Source organism: Nerophis lumbriciformis, linkage group LG24 (genome assembly GCF_033978685.3).
Source record: "Nerophis lumbriciformis linkage group LG24, RoL_Nlum_v2.1, whole genome shotgun sequence".
Classification (NCBI taxonomy): Eukaryota; Metazoa; Chordata; class Actinopteri; order Syngnathiformes; family Syngnathidae; genus Nerophis; species Nerophis lumbriciformis.
This window is the reverse complement of record NC_084571.2, coordinates 28,372,594-28,392,284: the sequence shown is the minus strand read 5'-3', so window position 1 is coordinate 28,392,284 and position 19,691 is coordinate 28,372,594. Positions and strand designations below refer to the sequence as shown.

Sequence of the window (19,691 nt, the reverse complement as noted above, 5' to 3'; positions counted from 1 at the left end):
GGTAATACCCATGTCATGTTCTGCTTGTCGCTCAGCTTTAACCCCTCCCTCCCTTGCTCTATTTCAGCCTTTCATCTCATCTCCCTCCCTCTTCTTCACGTCAAACTACACACCTCTGTATAATATAAACCATTTTGTCAATGTGAGAAAAAAAAGGTGTCTGGACTCCGGATCTATAGCACAATTCATTCGATAATCGATTTTTTTTTGACACCCCTATTATCTATGAATTGAATAATTCATTAACTGTACATACTGCAGGGCAATCACCCTGGAAAGAGTCCCTACATGTTCTCAAAGTTTCATTTTCTCCAGCTGGGTCTTAAGAGTTTTTCCTTGCCTGGATCGGGGTTTCCATCAGGGAATGTCGTAAGTTTGCACTTTTATACACCTGTGATACAAACACATTTTAAATCCTCACTTTCAGAAATGTTTACTCTCAACATTTAATAGAATGTCAGACAAACCTGACCAGCAATGGAATTTAATGTTTTCAAAAAAATACACTTTTTTAATCTCCATGACATTTTATTTCCACAAGTGCCGTGCTCAGCGCACCATCAGCTGTTTAGTATTTGAGAACAAACTGCATTACAAACAAAAGAAAAGCTTTTTTCCATCAGGCGTTTATTTAAACGGATGGCGGTCAGTGGCAGCGTCCTCACTGGGGCAGCTGCAGCAAGGTTCCCTGTCCTGACGGCAGGTATGTGACATTTCGGGAGCGGGACAGTTGAAAAGCGATGTCCTCTGCCGCCTCCAGCTTACGTAGCTCCACCAGGCCGTCACCCGCCTCCATGAGGGAGTTGGCGATGAGCAAGGCAGCCTGGGAATCGCCCTCGGCCGAAATGATGGCGGCCTGCTTCTGTTGTTCAGCCTAAAAGGACAACATTATGAAGCAAAGGTGACTTTTTATTGACAGTAATACGTGTCTATGGAGGGCGAAGGGACTTAGAGCAATGGGAGTTGGGCTATATCTATCTTTTAGTGTTGTAACAATACAAATATTTTGGTACCGGTACTAAAATTATTTCAGGGACCACAAAAAATGTGCATTATTGGCTTTATTTTAAGAAAAAAATCTTAGGGTACATTAAACATATGTTTCTTATTGCAAGTTTGTCCTTAAATAAAATAGTGAACATACTAGACAACTTGTCTTTTAGTAGTAAGTAAACAAACAAAGGCTCCTAATTAGTCTGCTGACATATGCAGTAACATATTGTGTCATTTATCATCCTATTATTTTGTCAATATTATTAAGGACAAGTGGTAGAAAATGAATTATTAATCTACTTTACTCTTAATATCTGCTTACTTCTCTTTTAATATGTTCTATCTACACTTCTGTTAAAATGTAATAATCACTTATTCTTCTGTTAAAGTACCAATGATTGAAACGCGCGCGCGCGCACGCACGCACGCACGCACGCACGCACGCACGCACGCACGCACGCACGCACGCACACACACAAATCTCCATCTCCATAGAGCAGGTCAGCAGCAGGAAGCATGAAGTGCTCTAAAACTTGCTGGTAGACGGCTGCGTTGACCCTGGATCTCAGGAAACAGAGTGGACCGACACCAGCAGATGACATGGCACCCCAAACCATCACTGATGGTGGAAACTTTACACTAGACTTCAGGCAACGTGGATCCTGTGCCTCTCCTGTCTTCCTCCAGACTCTGGGACCTCGATTTCCAAAAGAAATGCAAAATTTGCATGGTTGGGTGATGGTTTGGGGTGCCATGTCATCTGCTGGTGTCGGTCCACTCTGTTTCCTGAGATCCAGGGTCAATGCAGCCATCTACCAGCAAGTTTTAGAGCACTTCATGCTTCCTGCTGCTGACCTGCTCTATGGAGATGGAGATTTCAAGTTCCAACAGGACTTGGCGCCTGCACACAGCGCAAAATCTACCCGTGCCTGGTTTACGGACCATGGTATTTCTGTTCTAAATTGGCCCGCCAACTCCCCTGACCTTAGCCCCATAGAAAATCTGTGGGGTATTGTGAAAAGGAAGATGCAGAATGCCAGACCCAAAAACGCAGAAGAGTTGAAGGCCACTATCAGAGCAACCTGGGCTCTCATAACACCTGAGCAGTGCCAGAAACTCATCGACTCCATGCCACGCCGCATTAACGCAGTAATTGAGGCAAAAGGAGCTCCAACCAAGTATTGAGTATTGTACATGCTCATATTTTTCATTTTCATACTTTTCAGTTGGCCAACATTTCTAAAAATCCCTTTTTTGTATTAGCCTTAAGTAATATTCTAATTTTGTGACACACGGAATTTTGGATTTTCATTTGTTGCCACTTCAAATCATCAAAATTAAATGAAATAAACATTTGAATGCATCAGTCTGTGTGCAATGAATAAATATAATGTACAAGTTACACCTTTTGAATGCAATTACTGAAATAAATCAAGTTTTTCAAAATATTCTAATTTACTGGCTTTTACCTGTATATATATATATATATATATATATATATATATATATATATATACCGTATATATATATATATATAATTATAGTATAAACGCTAGTGTATTTTAACTTTGGTCATTGCCTGTTAAAAATGATAGGTATGGTTATGAAATTTTTACCATTACCATATCTATCGGTTGAGGTCTTAGATTAATTTTTTTTTTTACAATTTTGATTATTTCTTCTTTTGTCACATTCTTAAGAAACATCAAATTGGGATTTCTGTCAATGATCTCACTCAAGTCCTCAACTGACCCATTGTCTACATTTGGAATTTTTTGTTCCATCCATCCATTTTCTACCGCTTATTCCCTTCGGGGTCGCTGGAGCCTATCTCAGCTACAATCGGGCGGAAGGCGGTGTACACCCTGGACAAGTCGCCACCTCATCCCAGGGCCAACACAGATAGACAGACAACATTCACACTCACATTCACACACTAGGGCCAATTTAGTTCCAGATTTGTTCCGATATTGATCCATTTTCTACAGCTTGTCTCTCTGGATGTCACGGGAGGCTGTCCAGCTGCACTCGGTCGGAAGGTAGGGGTCGGCAAACAAAAATATTGAGAGCCATATTGGACCAAAAACACAAAAAACTAATCTTTCTGGGAGCCGCAAAAAATTTAAAAGTCTTATATAAGCCTTATAATGAAGGTGTTGCACATTAAACAGTGTATTTCTTTAATCAAAATATATATAGTTCAAACTATGTCTTGAATTTGTTAGAGACATTATTTTTGGTTCATATACCGGGTACAAAGTTTATATATTTGCCTGTCATTTTAAAGATGTAGTAACCTGAAATCGCCTGTAGATGTCAGACACGCTCACGAGCAGTCTGGAGGGTGTGGGGTGCAACTCTTGTGAAAGCCAACATTAAATGTGTAGCAACAGACTGAGCCAGAGTGACATGGTTACCAAGGCAACACAGAGTAGGCTACAAATACATCATGATTAAATGTTTATTTTCCCTGAGAGAATGACGCACCATGTGACTATTGTTATAATTTCAACTTCCATTATGTATTATGTTACGCTGCATTGATGAAGTTATAGAAATACAATACAGAAATCAGATGTTTGATGTCATTGTGTCATGTTAAGAAATCGAAAAAAACTAAATGCAACGTACGCATGTCGAAGGCTATGACGCAAATCTTGGTTGACAGAAATGTTGAAATTAGAGAAGGCCGATAATATCGGACTGCCGATATCGGCCGATAAATGCTTTAAAATGTAATGTCGGAAATGATCGGTATCTGTTTCAAAAACTAAAATGTATGACTTTTTAAAACGCCGCTGTACGGAGTGGTACACGGACGTAGGGAGAAGTACAGAGCAGTAGCGTCTCCCAGTCAAACTTGCCAACCCTCACGATTTTCCCGGGAGACTCCCGAATTTCAGTGCCCCTCCCGAAAATCTCCCGGGGCAACCATTGTCCCGAATTTCCACTCAGACAACAATATTGGGGGCGTGCATTTAAGGCACTGCCTTTGCGTGCCGGCCCAATCACATAATATCGACGGCTTTTCACACACACACAAGTGAATGCAAATTATACTTGGTCAACAGCCATACAGGTCACACTGAGGGTGGCCATATAAACAACTTTAACACTGTTACAAATATGCGCCACACTGTGAACCCACACCAAACAAGAATGACAAACACATTTCGGGAGAACATCCGCACCGTAACACAACATAAACACAACAGAACAAATACCCAGAATCCCTTGCAGTACTAACTCTTCCGGGACGCTACAATATAAACCGCCCGCTACGCCCTCAAACTACCGGAACTGAGAAAGTACGTTTGTGGGAGAGCGGTGAGAAGAAGACACGGACGACACCCGGAGAATCGGGAAAAACACACCATCAAAAGACCAGTGTGCACCACTACTAGGGATGTCCGATATCGGGCTGCCGATAAATGCTTTAAAATGTAATATCGGAAATTATCGGTATCGGTTTTTATAAAAAATGTATGACGTTTTTAAACGCCGCTGTGTACACGGACGTAGGGAGATGTACAGAGAGACAATAAACCTTTAAGGCACTTCCTTTACGTGCATGCCATCCCAGTCGCATAATATCTACCGGCTTTACTCATTACGAATTGATGCAAGACATGCTTGTTCAACAGCTATACAGGTCACACTGAGGGTGGCCGTATAAACAACTTTAACACTGTTACAAATATGCGCCACGCTGTGAACCCACACCAAACAAGAATGACAAACACATTTCGAGAGAACATCCGCACCGTAACACAACAAACACAAAGAACTTGAGTTGATTTATTTTGGAAAACCTTGTTACTTTGTTTAATGCATCCAGCGGGGTATCAGAACAAAATTAGGCATAGTAATAATGTGTTAATTCCACGACTGTATATATCGGTTGATATCGGTATCGGTAATTAAGAGTTGGACAATATCGGTATAAAAGCCATTATCGGACATCACTAACCACTACCAAACAACATCCAGCCTGCACGCAAAAACCCCATCCAAACCGCAGACATTTGTCCATGAAAATATTGAAAAGCTGGCAAATAGTGCGCTGTGTTTCAGTTTGTTCTGTCACCCGAGTCTACAAACTGGATGAGCGAGCCTTGCCTTTGTTGACTTGGTCTTACGCCAGTTGAACCAACTGAGCTCATAGGCTGAAGTACTGCTGTATTCTAATGAGAGCTTCGGGACGCATGATCAGGAGCGGGATGAAATAGTAACATGAGTTACCTTTTCGACAACGAAGCGGGCCCTCTCAGCTTCCTGTTGGGCCACCTGCTTCATCTCCACAGCCTCGGTGAATTCTTTGCCGAACGTCAAGTGTGTCTGAAAGAAGACATTTAGTGAGTACACAACTAGGCACACGTACAGGGGTGGGCAAAGAAACCCAACATATACTGAAAATCCAATGTATGTTCAGATATTTTTTTTTAATTAAAAAAACAAAACAGACATATTTTAAGACAAAACTTAAGTGTCTGCTTTGTCTTATCATTGAGAAATTGTATATTATACAAGTTATAAATGCGCCATTTTGGTGTTAAATGAATACCTGCAGCAGGTATTTGATGGTGATGATCAAGTAACATCTGTAAAAGTGTAATATTACATCTGACAATCTTTTTAAATGTATTACTGATCTGAGCCTTATAACACGGCTATGTTGCCCCGCAAAGCTAAGATAGCCAGTAGCCACAACACAGCACTTCATTATGCACCAGTGACGGTTACAGCGAGTAAGGTTGCATTCATGAACTCCCCGGAATTATGAGCTTCCATATTACAAACGTCGCTTTGTGCACGTTGTCTATGTTCTTGGGGCGGTATAGCTCAGTTGGTAGAGTGGCCGTGCCAGCAACTTGAGGGTTCCAGGGTTCGATCCCCGCTTCCGCCATCCTAGTCACTGCCGTTGTGTCCTTGGGCAAGACACTTTACCCAGCTGCTCCCAGTGCCACCCACACTGGTTTAAATGTAACTTAGATATTGGGTTTCACTATGTAAAGCGCTTTGAGTCACTAGAGGAAAAAGCGCTATATAAATATAATTCACTTCACTTCTTTATCGCTAAAATAATTATGACAATTTGTGGTGGATGTTATTATTTTGAAGATATTAAGTTATTTAATGTATATAAATGAAATATTTCAGTTGATAGTCTGTTCATCCTAAATGTCACAACATTACATAAGAATAAAAAGTAATTTATAGATTTTTTTGTTATACAAAAAATTGCATGTTTTACATTTTTAAGCATTTAACCATTTTTCAAGTATCGATTTGGTATAAGTATAGGTTAAAATGTTATTGATACCACCTTTACACAATTATTGGGACACATGCCAACTGCAGGAAGCAAACAACATGGAGTAGTTCTTTGCTGCAGCTACAACAGTTTCCACTCATTTGGGAAGGTTTTCTGAGATTGAATTTGTGGTCCATTTATGAGGTCTAAGGTCAGTGATGTGTATTTATTATAGTAGAGCAAGGGGTGGGACCTTTTTAACCCTCGACATATTGCTAAAATTAAATTCATTATAAATTAGAATATTATATAACAGAAAGCTTAGCATATATTGATCTACATTGGACTTATTTTAGCATCTTTAATGCACAAACTCTGCCCCCATCTTTGAAGTTAAGTGGGGAAAACCTTTGCTATAGAGTGTGGGTGTCTTTTGTGTTTGGTTGGCCTGCAGCATATTGTCAGAACAAACAAAAAATGTAAGAAAAAATAGTTAATTGAATGAGGAAAAAGCTGAAATTTTGATTCTAATACTCAGGGTTGTCCAAACATTTCCTAACATATACTGAAAAGCCAAAGTATGTTGTTCTGATATTTTTTTTATTTATTAAAAAGACCTATATTTTAAGACAAAACTTAGTGTCAGTTTTATCTTATCAGTGAGAAATTGTATTATTTTTTTTATATTACAAGTTGCTGCAGGCCAAGAAAACCTAAGCATATGGTAAGTTTGTTTTTAAATATATATTTATTGTCTGTTTAAGCATTTATATATTTTTACAAAAATAAAAAATATATAGAAATGGCCCCTGCATGCTTTAATTTTTCAGTGTGCTGACCTTAGTGGGAAAAGTTTTGGACAGCCCTGCTGTAGAGCGATGTGCTACACCAGGGGTCGGGAACCTTTTTGGCTGCGAGAGCCATGAAAGCAAAATATTTTAAAATGTATTTCCGTGAGAGCCATATAATATTTTTTAACACTGAATACAACTAAATGTGTGCATTTTTAAGTAAGACCAACATTTTTAGAGTATAACAAGTCTCTTATTATTCTGAAGCTAACCAATAATAAATAAATGCTTCTTACCATTAATGCGACTTCTTGAACAGGTGCGGTAGAAAACGGATGGATGGATTAAAATACGTGAGAATGTTTTATATTTTGAACGTTATTTTTAACACTGTGATTACCAGCGGAATTATTCATTACTAATCGTGTTAAGCAATGTCAGCTAAGATTTATCTGAGAGCCAGATGCAGTCATCAAAAGAGCCACAGGTTCCCTACCCGTGCTACACTGATCACTGCTGCCTCTCGATGTTCCACTTACGTACTGCAGGTGCCTCAAATGCTTAAAGAGGAACAACACTTTTTTTTTTTAAATTTGCCTATCGTTCACAATCATTATGAAACATGGCGGATGGATTTTGGATTTTTAAATAATGCATTCTAAATATTAAATAAATTCGATCAAAAATCCAATTACAATGGAGCCTATGGGAGCCGCTCAATACTGCCTGTAGAGCCCCTAAAAAAACATCCTGATCTCCATTAGGGTTTTATATATATGATGTAAGTATATATGTAATGTAGTAACAGGCACATATGTAATAACATTTAATATTTACGTATTTTGATCATTTTAAGCATACGCGGCTCATTAATTTAAAAAACATAACGTTTGCTTTTTTCTTCATCACGGATTTCTGCTCACTGCAGACTTTATGAGAGCCAACAAACATACATTAGGATGCCGACTGCTGGGATGTTCATATATTCCCATTTAGATGGAAAATGTCTCATTCCTCGCTAAGAAACGGGGTGGGGGAACAAGTGCTTTTCGTGTCGTTCTCGCCAGTTCTAGGTCCTAAATGGCTGTCAAAGTCTCCTAGCTTGTTGGATTACAACCTCAGCCTTCTACTTTTCAGGTGATTTATGATCTACAATAAACTTCCAAGGAAGCAGCAGACCACTCAATGTAAACATAGGCACACGTGGAAGTGATCACGCCGCCGCTATAAATAGTTCATCTGCGTTAGCACTTATAATAACAATATCACTAATACTTGGTTAATATTAAAGTCACAAAATGTAAATGGAGTATTGTTGCCGCTTTTTGAATAGTTCTTTATCTGACTTTATGGGCGGAACAGTGGAGCTCCCATTGGCTCCGCTGTAAGCAGACTTTTATTTACGTTTATTTAGAATGCATTAAAAAAAAAAAAAATCCATCCTTTGTCATGTCTTTCATAATGATTGTGAACGATGGCAAAATTCCAAACAAAGTGCAGTTAACCCTTTAAAGTACCAGTAGAGTGGAAAACAAGTTGCCTCTATATTGAAGCTATTATCATATTATATGATAACAATCTGATGTATGACACAAAGACTTACAAAGTTTGTGAGTAAATGGATATGATCAAAATAGTATCAATCTCACTAGCCATTTTGAGAGATAGTGAGCTAGCCAGACATGTGATCATGTGACCCACTAACAATGCAAATCATGTGAGAGCCAACGACGACTACTTCGGGAAAATTACGATCCATAAACTTATACTGTTGATCCTGAATGTAAGGAGGATGAGCTACAAGTTTTAGAAAACTTGTGAAACACTATAGCATCATGTAGCAGTATTGCTAAGTGCTAAACAAGAAATACACACTACATACATAAAAAAATCAATATCTTACTGTACAATGTCTGCTCTCACTGTGATGACGACTGATTGGACGTCCATATCTGCCCGTTTAAATGAAGAATTAATAATGATGCACATGAAGTTGTCTCCATCTCAGGGTATGAATTGAATATAACAGATGAACTTCTATATTTATGGCTAAATCCTCCTAATATCCAGATGAGAGGCATGATTTATAATCTAGAATAACTTTGACGAGTCGAGATGCTCACAGTAAAGCAACAAAAGGGCTACTGAGCTGTGTGTTTTGAGTATAGTTGGCAAGTTTTGCATGGCTATTTAGATGGTTTTGTGGGCGGAATATAAGAGTTAATTCTAAATTATAAATTATGCCTCTCACTTATATAGTAAAAGGTTGCGCCCATAAACCGAGAAGTTGATCAACATTCAATTTAAAACTGAAAATGGCAGGAGACCCGACAGACTACTTATTTACGATTTAGAATGCATAAACAAAGAAAAACATGTGTTCATGTCTTATATAGGGATTGTGAATGATAGACAGCACATCTCTGTAAATTTTTAGTCTGACTGATCAGATACTATGATCAGAGTGCAGGAGTGTTACTTCAGTGACGTCAATCTACGGAAAAAAACGAAGATGTTCGGAGTGGAATATTCCAAATGGTTGACTGAACTTGTAGCATTTTGTGAAGTTCAGGCAGTATTTTCACATACCGTATTTTCCGGACCATCGGGCACACCGGATTATAACGCGCACTGCCGATGGTCTATTTTTGATCTTTTTTCATATATTAGGCGCACCGGATTATAAGGCGCATTAAAGAAGTCATAATTTTTTTCTAAATTGAAAACACTTCCTTGTGGTCTACATAACATGTAATGGTGGTTCTTTGGTCAAAATGTTACATGGATTATGTTTTACAGATCATCTTCAATGTAACAAGGTTTTCCAAAATAAATCAACTCAAGTTATGGAAAAAAATGCCAACATGGCACTGCCATATTTATTATTGAAGTCACAAAGTGCATTATTTTTTTTAACATGCCTCAAAACAGCAGCTTGGAATTTGGGACATGCTCTCCCTGAGAGAGCATGAGGGGGTTGAGGTGAGCAGGGTTGGGGGGCAGGGTGTACATTGTAGCGTCCCGGAAGAGTTAGTGCTGCAAGGGGTTCTGGGTATTTGTTCTGTTGTGTTTATGTTGTGTTACGGTGCGGATGTTCTCCCGAAATGTGTTTGTCATTCTTGTTTGGTGTGGGTTCAAAGTGTGGCGCATATTTGTAACAGTGTTAAAATTGTTTTAAGGCTGAAACGACGCGTCGACATAGTCGACGTCATCGGTTACGTAAATACGTCGACGCCGTTTTTGTGCGTCGGCGCGTCGCATATTTACGTCACACTACTGTCATGGCGGAGCGCAAAGCAGACGATGCGAGCGAGGGGAAAAAAGCACGCCAAAAGTCGTTAAAAGTGTGGGAGTATTTCAATAAACGGCCTAATAATGTTGTTGTATGCACACTGTGTCAAGCGGAAATGGCCTATCATAGCAGCACAACGGCTATGAACGAACATTTGAAAAGAAAACCACCGACAGCGTTCTTGCCATCACCATCAACAAGTCAATCGTCCGCGTGCGTATACGTTGTCATTATTACACAAAAACATGAATGTGTCATTTGTATCTGCGTTGTAAATTCATAAACTAAAGCACCGTTTCGCTCTGAGAGGTGCGTTTGGCGTGCCTGTTCAGTGTTTACAAAGACGCGCTCCTCTTTAACGCTGTGGAGAGGCGGCGGCGGCGAGCGAGCGGCGAGGTGGGGCCGCAATCGTGCCCAGGTGCGCGATCCGCGCAGTTGGAAGAGAAAAGACTTTGTGTAAAATTAAAAGATTGTAAACCTGGCAAAGCCGTCTGGCGTTCAGTCTGTCGGTCCTGAAAGAACCCCACGGCACAAGACGTGTCACAAACGCTAACGTTAATTAGTTGTGCAAATACCTTTTACAACATTAACAGTTACATATACTATGTACAAATGAACAATTAACTTTCACTTTAATCATACTATCATTGTTGTGTTATTAAGCAAAATAAGCAATACTTTTACTTTTGTTGAAATGTTTACACTGTACACTTTTTTGTATTGGATGTTTAGCTTTATTTTTGCACATTTTAGCAAATAAGCGATACTTTTACTTTTGTTGAAATGTTTACACTTGTTACAGAATATTTCCGTTTTGCACTTTTTTGTATTGGATGTTTATCTTTATTTTTGCACATTTTAAAGCAAAATAAGCAATACTTTTACTTTTGAAATGCTTATACTATTCCAGAATATTAAGATTTGCACTGGATGTTTACTTTTATATTTGCACATTAAAAAGCAAATAAGCTACTTTTAATTTTGTTAAATGTTAAAAGTTTTAAATGTTTACATTGTTACAGAATATTTTGTCATGTTGTTGTCAATGTTGACTGAGTGGCCATACTTTTTTTTTTTGTAAATAAAAGCCATGCCTTTTGAAAAAACTGGCCTACATTTATTTTTTCCTCTTCATTTTAAATTAAAAAAAAATCGGTAAAAGGAAAAATAATCTATAGATTAATCGAAAAAATAATCTATAGATTAACCGATTGATCGAAAAAATAATCTATAGATTAATCGATAGAAAAATAATCGTTAGCTGCAGCCCTAAATTGTTTATACGGCCACCCTCAGTGTGACCTGTATGGCTGTTGACCAAGTATGCATTCACTTGTGTGTGTGAAAAGCCGTAGTTATTATATGATTGGGCCGGCACGCAAAGGCAGTGCCTTTAAGGTTCATTGGCGCTCTGTCCCTACGTCCGTGTACCACTCCGTACAGCAGCATTTTAAAAAGTCATACATTTTACTTTTTGAAACCGATAGATTATTTCCGATATTACATTTAAAAGCATTTATCGTCCGATATTATCGGACATCTCTAATATAAAGTCAACTTGTTTTTTCCACTCCATTGGTACTATAAGTTGAACTTTGAGATACAAATGTGCAGGCATTGATGCCTTTCCAGCGCTTGGAACAGAGAAGCACATGCTGTCACAAAGCGTACAATTGTTGGAAATGTCTCGCGAAGAAAGAGGCGCGTCCCAATACTTGTGTCTAATCGATGCACGGGTTGCTCTTCATACCAGTGAGACATCGTCGAGGATGAGGCCGAAGGTGGAGGCTCGCTCTGTGAGATCCTCGCTGACCTGCCGAGACACCAGCTCTCTCTGGGTGATGAGCTCGCCCGCGTCGAACCGAGCCTAACAATTTCACACGTGCGAATGAAAACCAAGACCAGCACAATGTATTATGTGTTTGTCATGGTGTTGTTACGCACCACTACAGCCTTGAGGACCTCGGTGGTGATGGACGGCAGCACCCTTTCATCATAGTCCTCGCCGATGCTTGTGAAGATCCGCGGCAGCTGGTTGCTCACTGGCCGGAAGAGAATACGCAGCGTGATGTTGACGTTCTGTAGATCTGCACAGAGAAAGAAGCAGATGAAGCACGACGCCGCAATACACCCATTTTCTTCGCCACAGCGCTACTACTCTACCTTTGCTTCCTGTGATGACGGGCACGTTGCGCGGACGGGAACGGCAATCAAAAATGATTGGCTTCTGCACCCACGGGATGAGGAAGTGAGTGCCCTCCCCGACGACAACATCTTGGACTCCTCTGAATCTGTCAAATATCACTGCCTCGTGCCCTGCGTCCACTGGCACAAACACACATTGCAGCTTGGTTAGCGTTTACACACGCGTGCTCACGACCTACCCATCTCAGGGCGGATTCTACTACCAAGTAGCTTTTTCCAGAAAGTTTAATGTGCAATGTTGCGCCCTACAAAGTGCTAATATTGTAAGTCTGGTACCTTTTACACACCAGCTGTTTGATTGTTTAATTAATCTTAGTTGTAGTCTTCATTACCAAATTTGGAGGTGTTGAAATTGCCATGTAAAATCACTAATGCTAATGTAGCCTGTCAATGGCAAAACCACGACCACGAGCATCAAGCTAGCACATTTTGGAAGAGTGGAGCCTTACTTTACATTTCCGAGTTTTAAATCAAGCGTAATTGCCTTGTTGGTGTTGAAAATTGCAACTTTACTTAGGGCTGAGTTCACCCTGTGCGCTGCTTGAGTGATTGTTTAGTCTGTAACTGAACATGACATCTATTTATGGCACCGTTTGATTTTTACTGACGACGGAGTTTGGTCGGTGGCAAAACTCACCTGCATTTAATCGTGTTTCGCCTTGGTCTACTTATTCTAAATGTGCCAATAGCAGTTGGTAGTTGGCTTGGGCATCAATCATTCCGATTCTCCCTGGATCATTCAAACTTTTCAATTGCGATTCCTGACTTCGATGGCCAACCGGAAGAAAAAACCACCGCCAATGAAAAATAACTACTACTAACGGAAAATATTTTTGCGCAACCTATGATAAGAAATGTCAATTGCCAAAAAAATATAAATTAGCCGCCTACGAAAAAGAACATTAATTTGACACCACAAAGCACTATTTAATGCTTTTAACATCATACACTTTACTCGGCCAAGTCTAATGACAGAGTGAGACCTCTTTTCCACCTCGGCTACATATTATCTTTGCGCTGCATGGTGCTGACTGTAGGATATGCTGCGGTGGTCTGTAGCAGGCTAGTCTTGCGTCTTTTAGAACGTGGACAAATTAATACTATCAAATTTGTTAAGACGCTTAATATGTGTTGAACGGCAATGAAAGGATAGTTTTACAGTAGTGTCTGTGCAGCTCTGTTGTGCAAAAAAAGTCTGGGAGTTGCCAAAAAACACTGTCTCTAAAGGGATGACAGGACAGGAGTAGTCTGTCTGCAGACCTTGTTTGTTTCTATTAAATTAATGTTATATGGAAAACAGTTTGTGTCACACTTGTGTCAACAATGTGTTAAGGTAACGTGTGGAGTTCCACAGGGTTCGTTTCTTGGCCCTGCGCTCTTCAGCGTCTACATGCTGCCGCTAGGTGACATCATAGGCAAATACGGCGTTCGCTTTCACTGTTATGCTGATGACACCCAACTCTACATGCCCCTAAAGCTGACCAACACGCCGGATTGTAGTCAGCTGGAGGCGTGTCTTAATGAAATTAAACAATGGATGTCCGCTAACTTTTTGCAACTCAACGCTAAGAAAACGGAAATGCTGATTATCGGTCCTGCTAGACACCGACACCTATTTAATAATACCACCTTAACATTTGACAACTAAACAATTACACAAGGCGACTCGGTAAAGAATCTGGGTATTATTTTCGACCCAAATCTCTCTTTTGAGTCACACATTAAGAGTGTTACTAAAATGACCTTCTTTCATCTCCGTAATATCGCTAAAATTAATTCCATTTTGTCCACTAGCGACGCTGAGATCATTATTCATGCGTTCGTTACGTCTCTTCTCGATTACTGTAACGTATTATTTTGGGGTCTCCCTATGTCTAGCATTAAAAAATTACAGTTGGTACAAAATGCGGCTGCTCGACTTTTGACAAGAACAAGAAAGTTTGATCATATTACGCCTATACTGGCTCACCTGCACTGGCTTCCTGTGCACTTAAGATGTGACTTTAAGGTTTTACTACTTAAATATAAAATACTACACGGTCTAGCTCCATCCTATCTTGCTGATTGTATTGTACCATATGTCCTGACAATAAATATGCGTTCAAAGAACTCTGGCTTATTAGTGATTCCTAGACCCCAAAAAAAGTCTGCGGGGTAGAGCGTTTTCTATTCGGGCTCCAGTACTCTGGAATGCCCTCCCTGTAAAAGTTAGAGATGCTACCTCAGTAGAAGCATTTAAGTCCCATATTAAAACTAATTTGTATACTCTAGCCTTTAAATAGACCCCCCTTTTAGACCAGTTGATCTGCCGTCTCTTTTCTCTGCGCTGCTGACTTGTCCCCACTCAATATGATCCCCTGCTGGCCCCACTATGGACTGGACTCTCACGCTAATACAGTGGTTCTTAACCTTGTTGGAGGTACCGAACCCCACCAGTTTCATACGGGCTTTCACCGAACCCTTCTTTAGTGAAAAATAAAATGCTTTTTTTTTCAAATTCAAGACAAAGTTATGTTTTTGGTAACACTTTAGAATGGGGAACATATTCTAAGTAACAACGACTTAATTTAGAGTTAATTGGTTAGGTTTAAGGTTAGAGGGTTAGGGTTATAATAAGGCCATGCCGAATAAGGCATTAATAAGTACTTAATGACTTGTTAAGAGCCAATATGTTACTAATTTGCATGTTAATAGGCAACTAATTGATGAATATGTTCCCCATACTAAAGTGTTACCATGTTTTGTTTTTTTACTCGTGCACAAAATGAACCGTGCATGAATATCACCTTGTTCAAAGAACAAAACCAACAGTGTCTAAACTCACAACAAATTACACACCTGCAAATCAGTGAAACTTCTGCTGTTGCCATTTCCGTAATACGCCGATAGAGAGAAGTTTTTATTTACACGATGAGTCGGGTGTGTCTTGACCTTCGCCGAACCCCTGAGACTGACTCACCGAACCCCTAGGGTTCGATCAAACCCAGGTTAACAACCACTGCGCTAATAACTAGATCCACTCGACATCCATTGCACCGGTCGCCAAGGTTTGTCATTGTACGGCTGGGCGATATATCGATATACAGGTTTGTCTCTGTGCGATATAGAAAATGACTAAATCGTGATATTCGAGTATACATTCTCACGCAGTTGCTTTTAGTTGCAGGCATTACACTGCATGCGTTTCCCACTCTTTGTTGTCTCTCCTTCTCACAGAGACTTAAAACAAGCACACCTTCTTACACACGTCACGTGTGCAACGTCACACACTCCCGCGGAGCAGACAGGTAGCGACATGGTAACGTTAGCTGTGATGCTAACGGTGCGGCGCGGGTGGTAATACGAGAGAGAGAGAGAGAAGGTGCGAATCTGGTAACAAATGAAGGAAGAATTAATTCCCAAGAAAAACAGCACGGGGTCCATCGTCTGGCGGTGGTTTGGCTTCAAGCGGGAAGATGTTGAACATTTATGCAGCAAAAGCGTTGCTACAAAAAGTAGCAGCACTACTAATGTAGCCTCATTTGAAAAGTCACCCGCTAGAGAATAAGGAGTGCTTGAAACTCTGCATGTCAATATCTCCGTTCGGTGCCACACCCAACAAAATGCCGGAGCAACTATTTCCAGATCAACACAGTATGAAAAAAATAGTCAACAACAGAAGGAGATAACTTCCGCAGGAACCTACTACATAGCGAAGGACATACCGTACACTATTTGATTTCCTATTATGCAGCTCATTTTTATTTGACACTTATTGAAATATCTTGTGTGACATGCACAAAAGTGCACTTTTTTTTGTTTTTAACTATTGTAGTGTCGTTCTGTACAAAAAGTGCACTTAAAATTTAGTGTTGTTTTGATATGTCATCTTAGTGACATCATGCACAAAAGTGCACTCATAGCTTGTTTTAAAATGTCTCTGACAATCTTGCACATTCTGTTTTGGAAATGACATGAATGTTTGTGCCACTGCTTAATAAATACAGTTTTGGTAAATTGACTTAGTTGTGATTTCCCTCTCTGCATGAAAGTTTAAAATAAACATATATTAATGAAGTATGAACAAGAATGTTTTAATCACCAAAATGATTCCCGGGCGCAGCCACCGCTGCTGCCCACTGCTCCCCTCACCTCCCAGGGGGTGATCAAGGGTGATGGGTCAAATGCAGAGAATAATCTCACCACACCTAGTGTGTGTGTGACAATCATTGGTACTTTAACTTTAACTTTAATGTAGACACAGAATCATCATACTGCTGTGATTATACGCATCAAGGCTAAGTCAAAAATATCGAGATATATATCGTGTATCGTGACATGTAGTGATGGGTCCGGCAACACCGATGCGTCGAGCTCATAGAGCAAAACCCTGTGTCGGTGCGCGTACCGCTTTTAGAAAGTCACGTGACCGATCATGAGCTGTTTCGGTCAAATGACTGCCTCCTCTGTGCCCTGTGAGCCGGTCTTTTCTACAGCCGGAGAAATAATAACTAAGAAGAGAAATCGTCTAAAATGTAATACTTTGGGAAAACTGTTTTTTTTTCCAAATAAAAATGTGTAAAAATAAAATTAGAAATTCCCATCCTCATTTACAACACGTTCTCTTAGATTTCCATGTTATGATACATGTTCACATTATTTATTGACTATCTAAAAAAGATAAAAATATATTTTTATTTAAATGAAGATATGAAATCATCCTAAATTTAATACAATGACTTGGTTTATATTATTGTATATACTAAGTCAGTGGTTGTCAAATGGGGGTACGCGTACCCCTGGGGGTACTTGAAGGTATGCCAAGGGGTACGTGAGATTTTTTTTTAAATATTCTAAAAATAGCAACAATTCAAAAATCCTTTATAAATATATTTATAGAATAATACTTCAACAAAATATCAATGTAAGTTCATAAACTGAACATCAAATCAAGTAGGCTATTCCATTCATTACAATGCAACAATGCAATATTCAGTGTTGACAGCTAGATTTTTTTGTGGACATGTTCCATAAATATTGATGTTAAAGATTTCTTTTTTTGTGAAGAAATGTTTATAATTAAGTTCATGAATCCTGATGGATCTCTATTACAATCCCCAAAGAGGGCACTTTAAGTTGATGATTACTTCTATGTGTAGAAATATTTATTTATAATTGAATCACTTGTTTATTTTTCAACAAGTTTTTAGTTATTTTTAAATCTTTTTTTCCCCAAATAGTTCAAGAAAGACCACTACAAATGAGCAATATTTTGCACTGTTATACAATTTAATAAATCAGAAACTGATGACAGCCCTTTGAGACACTTGTGATTTAGGGCTATATAAATAAACATTGATTGATTGATAGACATAGTGTTGTATTTTACTTCTTTTATCTCTTTTTTTCAACCAAAAATGCTTTGCTCTGATTAGGGGGTACTTGAATTAAAAAAAATTCACAGGGGGTACATCACTGAAAAAAGGTTGAGAACCACTGTACTCGGTCATAAAATCAGTGTCCGTTGAGTCGGTCCATAGGTTGCCTGTAGGGATTTTTAATGTCCAGCAGATGTCAGTATTTAGTGACACAGTATCAATACAGTTTTGCAATGTGTCGAAACGCTTCATGACGGCTCATCAACCCATCACTAGTGACATGACCTAAAAATATCGAGATATTAATAAAAGGCCATATCGCCCAGCCCTATGTCATTGTATCGCTTTGTGCTGAGTCTTTTCTTGCCCTGATGTGGGATGTCGTTGTGGCTTGTGCAGCCCTTTGAGACACTCGTGATTTAAGGCTATATTAAATAAACTTTAATTGATTGATTGACTTACCATTGAAAAGGGCAGAGTTCACCACACCTCCACCAACAGCCAGGGCCAGCCCCAGCTTACCAATGGACTCGAATAACTTCGCCATTGTGAGACTCTAATTGACTATGGGAGAAGAAAAAGGTATGAGTTGAAATTGGGTGTAAATTTAGTCAAGTCAAGGCCTCATGAAGTGCTGACTTAGCCTGCTGGCTACTAGCAAGTACAAGAAACATACATTTGCCGTGAATTTGAGAACAGAAACACTCTTCTTAACACTATTAACCACTTTAACCCAAAAAATAATATCAGGAAATAATATATTTACTAACTATTTACCTAAAAAGCACACGTGATGAACGACACCTCTAATGAGCGTCCAAAAGCGACATAACACACACGATGCTACTTTAACTGCGTACACATGTAAAACGAGTTGAACACTTCACGTGATAAGTATTTTAATGCATTTTTTTTAAATCGTTATATAGTTTAAAAACGTGCCATAATTTACCTGCGTTTAAATCAGACGTCCGTGACCTCCACCGGATAAAACGTGCAGCATATGAAGCTTATCTCCAACACTGCGCCTGCGCAGAGGATGAGGCAACGTCGTGTTCTTCTTCTACGGTCCCCTTTACTTCCGGTTTACTACGGCATTTCATGTGGGTGACTTCCGGCCGATAGTAAGCAAACTCATTTGCTTTTTTGCCAGTAAGTAAATATTGACAAAGTAATAATACAAAAAGAAGGTTAAACTTAGAGTAAATTGTGTTTATTTTGTCCCGTCCGTCAATATATGTTATTTTTGGAGCGTACAAACACGAGCCACTTCCTCGTACTCGGTGTTAATGCTGGAATGTTCTAAAATAAGAAACTCAAGTATTAAGAGTCACTTAATTGGTTGATATTAATTGTTAACAGGTGTTAGTCTTAGCTAGCTAATTAATCAATTAAATTACATCATTTTGATTGGCACTACATTGGCTTTAGTGTGTGAACGTGAATGGGAATGTTGTCTATCGGTGTTGGAAACTTAAAATTAACGTATTTTTTTTACATACCCGACTTTGATGTTGGTCAGGATTATCTACTAGTTTGAAACGTTTATTGTTTAGTTTATAAATTAGGCTTACCTCAAAATAAACTTTTAACAGGGGGGGTAGGAAAAAACTGCCAATGGCAGAACAGCGCCCCCTCCTGGCTGCAAAGACGCTCATGAGACGATACACAAATTCAGACGCAGTGCAGAATTAATATAAATCAATACAAACGTTAATAAATACATAGAAATGGGGTCAAAAAAATCGTAAATTGTCTGGCTTTTTAAATACGTTAATTATTCATCTGGCAAGGCGGTG

General features: G+C 39.2%; 2 protein-coding genes across 2 annotated transcripts in view; one reads left to right on the top strand and one right to left on the bottom strand.

Annotated features, from left to right (window-relative positions):
- Positions 1-507: 507 nt before the first annotated feature.
- On the bottom strand, positions 508-19,012 carry phb (prohibitin). The gene is made up of 7 exons (XM_061981904.1): positions 18,845-19,012; positions 18,355-18,456; positions 12,494-12,655; positions 12,275-12,417; positions 12,081-12,197; positions 5,236-5,331; positions 508-874 (listed from the first exon to the last, which is right to left on the bottom strand). Exons 2-7 carry the CDS (start codon positions 18,437-18,439, stop codon positions 662-664), a joined length of 816 nt encoding a protein of 271 aa, XP_061837888.1. The 5' UTR covers positions 18,440-18,456; positions 18,845-19,012; the 3' UTR covers positions 508-661.
- The window catches only part of LOC133620409 (uncharacterized), a 30,604-nt gene continuing 29,855 nt past the window's right edge, over positions 18,943-19,691 (top strand). The window contains exon 1 of the mRNA XM_061981890.2: positions 18,943-19,016. The gene's annotated coding sequence lies outside the window, so the exon portion shown is untranslated. The remainder of the gene's footprint in view (positions 19,017-19,691) is intronic.